At 45.3% G+C, this 4,688-nt stretch overlaps 1 protein-coding gene across 3 annotated transcripts in view; it reads left to right on the top strand.

Moving 5' to 3' along the window:
- The window catches only part of FAXDC2 (fatty acid hydroxylase domain containing 2), a 32,223-nt gene that overhangs the window by 17,563 nt on the left and 9,972 nt on the right, over window positions 1-4,688 (top strand). For all 3 annotated transcript variants that reach the window (XM_011931652.1, XM_011931653.1, XM_011931651.1), the window contains one exon: window positions 2,126-2,247. In XM_011931652.1, coding sequence (XP_011787042.1) covers window positions 2,126-2,247 — 122 coding nt within the window. The remainder of the gene's footprint in view (window positions 1-2,125; window positions 2,248-4,688) is intronic.

The following is a 4,688-nucleotide window of genomic DNA, read 5'->3' as shown; positions in this document are numbered from 1 at the left end:
GATTGGTGGCTCACACCTGTAATCCCAGCACTCTGGGAGGCCGAAGCAGGCAGATCACTTGAGGCCAGAAGTTCAAGACCAGCCTGGCCAACATGGTGAAACTTGTCTTTACTAAAAATACAAAAAATGTGCCAGGCATGGTGGTGCATGCCTGTAATCCCAGCTACTCGGGAGGCTGACGCACAAGAATCGCTTGAACTCAGGAGGCAGAGGTTGCAGAGAGCTGAGACAGCGCCACTGCACTCCAGCCTGGGTGACAGAGCAAGACTCTGTCTCAAAAAACAACACAAAAAGAAATATTTAAATGAAATATTTCCCTCCCCCATTAAAAAATGATGTCACAGTCTAGAAGGGAAGATAAAAAGTGTCCGTTGCCACAAAGCAAAATGCCCCTGAAGATTGTTTTCAACTAGAAGGATAACTCTGACAATGGGTTGAACATTAAATATGACAGATTTAATGGGATCTTAAGCAGTCATTGAACAATGCAGATTACCTACGTATATGGAGAAAGTAGTAGAAAAACTTTATTAGCTTGAAGCTGCAGTCTACAAAAAACCCCAAATATTGTATATACTTTAGGTACAATCCTGTGAAAATCACCTATTACCTAGGTGATAAGCCAATATGAGAGGGAGAAAATGTTTCCAATTTTAAGTGTTGGAGCTAGAAGCTCAAGATCATCTCATGGTGTGCTTTTCATCTGTATTCCTCAGGCAGCCTTTGGAGTTCCAAGTAGGTAGACACCTTGGCTGGCCCACTGGGTAACCACCAACCTTTTTTTTCCAAAGTAAAAAATAGTTTATTTTTTCTGGGTATAAAATATGTGCTCATTGTTAAAAAGAAAAATTAGGCAATTCAAATAAGCATAGAAAGTGTGAAAATCACCCTCTCTCTTCCCTTCAAGAAATAACCACTGTTTATATATTAGCGTACATCTTTTATATATTGGGTATATAGTTGTACTTATGAGATATCAACTATTTTAAAATCTTTTTTTTCATTGAATAGATTGTAGGTATCTTTCCATGCCTATTAATGTAGCCTTACTTAATACTCTAGCCTTCCCATTCTATTCCATTATATGGAAATACTCTAATCTATTTAGTCCATTCCCTACTAATGGGTATTTAGGCTGCTTTAAATTTTTTTTTTTTTTTTAATGCTGTGACGGACATTTATGCATATGAATAGATGTGTCTCCTTTTCTTCTTTCTCCCTTTCTATCTTGGCTTTCTGACTCTCTCACTGTATTACTTCAGATACTGCCAAATTGCCCTCTAGAAAGTTTGTACCAATCCTACTCCCCTACAGTGCTGGCAAGTATTTTCCAAGTCCCAGCTGCCACAGATACTTTGGTTAATGGAGCATGAATGGTGCTGGCGGAGGGGCACAGACATGGAATTAAGCAAAGCCTAGTCCTAGCTGGGCATGGTGGCAGGTGCTGATAGTCCCAGCTATTTAGGAGGCTGAAGCAAGAGGATCACTTGAGCTTGGCAGGTCGAGGCTACAGTGAGCCATGATCGCACAACTGCACTTCCAGCTTGGGTGACAGAGCAAGGCTTTGTCTCAAAAAAAAAAAAGAAAGAAAGAAAGAAAGAAAGAAAGATGAGTTTTCCATTTGGGGAGATACTGACTAGATGACACCCGAGGTTCTGCTGGTCAGTTAGTAGGATGACAGGGATTACGTTTCCTGACTGACTCCTAGCCCAGGGCTCACTGTGACCCATACCATACAGAGTACTTCCTTTGCTTCTCCTTCCTTGGCAATTCATAAAGGGTCCAGTGGGCGCAGACTCCCAAATGTCAACCTGAATTAATTTCTATTTTAGAGTGTATTATATATCTTAACATACTTTCATATGTATTTACATGAAAACCACCAACCATCTTGAAGGTTGCTGTCCTCATTTTACGGCTAAGAAAATGAATAGAGACTCCTTAAGTGGACTGTCCCAGTTCCTACCCAAGACTACAGGTAACCCCTTGGTCCCAAGCCCTAAGACCTCCCTGGCAAAGAAATGTCTAGGATGAAGCCTCAGTCACCATAAAAAAGTGTGTTCCTTTAGTCTATGTGCTGCAAGAACCCAAAGTCGCCCTGACTGTTTCCGTTTCCCAATCTCAGGTGCCATCCAAGTGCCTTGTCTGTTCTTCTGGAGCTTCAATGGGCTTCTACTGGTGGTTGACACAACAGGAAAACCTAACTTCATCTCTCGCTACCGAATTCAGGTCGGCAAGAATGAACCTGTAAGTATTATTGCAACTTCTCCTGGTCAAAGCACAGAAAGCAAGAGCTAAAGCCACACTCAGAATTTTCACCACTGGCCCAGGAGAGACCTGGCCAGTGTGAGCCAAGTTATTAGCAACAAGGCTCCCCCAGGTTAGAAGGTTAAAGAGAGGAAATAATTTGCCCACAATCTCAGAGTCACTCAGCTAGTAGCCAGTCAAGACCAATGTTCTGGTCTCCTGATTCCTGGCCCAGGATCTGGACCTGCCTGTGGTGCCCCATGGGACTGTAGTCAGCCTGGCACTGAGAAGGCAGGCAACTCCACTTTACCCATAGGAATGGAGACAGCAATGCTGGATGCTAGAATATGGGTAACAGCTGTTGTTGTGAGAGAGGGAGACAGCTGCAAAAGCAATGGATAACCCCACTATAATAGGTGGATAGTATGGATTCTGAATGTGTGGGCGGTGGCTGTCTTTTAAACAAGTCCTCCTTCCTAAATACTCAATTCGACCAATAGTGCAAGGCACCAGGGCAAATCCATAAGTGAGGCCCAGACCCTGCTTACAAGGCACTCCGACTTGCACAGTGCTAGGAAGTGGGTCCCACTGTTCCCTGAGTCTGGCTCGCCTTTTCTTACACAATAAGGAAGAAGTTGATTCTGAAACTCAGGTTCTTTCCCCAACTCCACCCAAACCACATCCTGGCTTCTTTCCCAGACAAGACAATCATCTTTTAGTAATCTGCCCAGGTGTCTGGGTGAACCACCTCAGCTCTCAGGTCCTTCTGTCCCAGCCCAGCACTCCAGAAAGGCAAACAGTGCTCTTGACCTACTCCTTTGAAATGGGCCCCTTCCTGAACTGGAGCTGTTGGCCTGGCTTACCATCCCCCTTGCTTGGGACAACAGCTGCCAGCCAGGCTCGGGGGCTTCCTCCAGGCCCAGCTTGGCAGGACATGAATCAGAGCCTAAAGTGTCAAACCCTATGCTTGGTCCTCAAGAACCCTTCATCTGTCAACCATGGCTGTTGTAGCACCATTGACTAATGCTCACATCTTCAACTGAGGCCAAGAACCTTCACTATTCAGATGAGGAAACAGGTGTGTTACATGGGTAAACTATGATTCAAACTCAGGCTTTTTGACTTCAGGGCTCACATTCTTAATCAGCTCTCCAGAATATTACCTGCCGCCTATATGACCTTATAGTCTACACAATGACTACAGAGCTACATTGGAAGATCTCATTGCATTCTGCAGAAGCTGAGGTTCAGAAATGTCCAGTGACTAGTTCAAGATCAGATTGCTACTAGGAAACAGAGCCAGGGCTCATCCCATCTGACACCAAGTCCAGTGCTCCTGTGCCACGTGCACCCTCAGGTGGGCACAGAAGTAGGAAAGAACCTCACGAGGCCATTTAATCTTTGGCTGTTTCCAGGAAGGACTGGCCCCTGAAGTAAGACATCAGAAATCGATCCTCAAGTGGGAGCTGAATGCTACCTCGTGTTCCTATGATCCATCCCTGCTCTGTTTACTCTCCCACTGCCTGAATGGCTACTTCACACCTCTGTAACACCTCCTCCCCTAACCGCTGGCAGAGGGAAGGCCTTGCTTCCCATTTCACTAAGAAAATTTAAGGCTGGGCGTGGTGGTTCATGCCTGTAATCCCAGCACTTTGGGAGACTGAGGTGGGCAAATCACTTGAGCTCCGGAGTTCAAGATTAGCCTGGGCAACATGGCAAAATCCTGCCTCTGCTAAAAATACAAAAATTAGCTGGGCGTGGTGGCATATGCCTGGAGAAGAATCGCTTGAACCTGGGAGGCACAGGTTGCAGTGAGCCGAGATTGCACCACTGCACTCCAGCCTGAGTGACACAGCAAGACTCTGTCTCAAAAAAAAAAGAAAAAAGAAAAAGAAAAAGAAAATTTAAGCAGGCTGGGGCACAGTGACTCAGGCTTGTGATCTCAGCACTTTGGGAGGATGAAACAGGAGGATTGCTTGATGCCAGGAGTTCAAGACCAGCCTCGGCAACATAGTGAGATCCCTGTCTCTACAAAGAAAATTTTATTTTAATTAGCCGGGCACAGTGGTGTGTGTCTGTAGTCTCGGCTAGTCAGGAGGCCGAGGCAAGAGGATCACTTGAACCCAGGAGTTCAAGGCTGAAGTGAGCCATGATTGTGCCACTGCACTCCAAGCCTTGGAGACAGAGGGAGACACTGTCTCTAGGAAAAAAAAAAAAAAAAACAAAGCAAGTAGAAGAGTTTTATAGATGCACACCACATTGGCCAGCGATCAGCACCTGCACCCACATGCTCTGCCTGCCCACCTCACACCACAGGTGAACTCTCCTTGCTCCTGTCTGTGGGTGATTCCTCCCCTATCCGTGTACTACATCCAGGAAATGGCTGCAGTAATTCTCTTTGCTTTCTTGTATCTTCTTTTCCTTCTCTTTCTCTCATTATT

The sequence above is a fragment of the Colobus angolensis genome, unplaced genomic scaffold (genome assembly GCF_000951035.1).
Source record: "Colobus angolensis palliatus isolate OR3802 unplaced genomic scaffold, Cang.pa_1.0 Scaffold90, whole genome shotgun sequence".
Classification (NCBI taxonomy): Eukaryota; Metazoa; Chordata; class Mammalia; order Primates; family Cercopithecidae; genus Colobus; species Colobus angolensis.
Note: the sequence above shows the minus strand (reverse complement) of the source record. Positions and strands in the feature narration are given on the sequence as shown.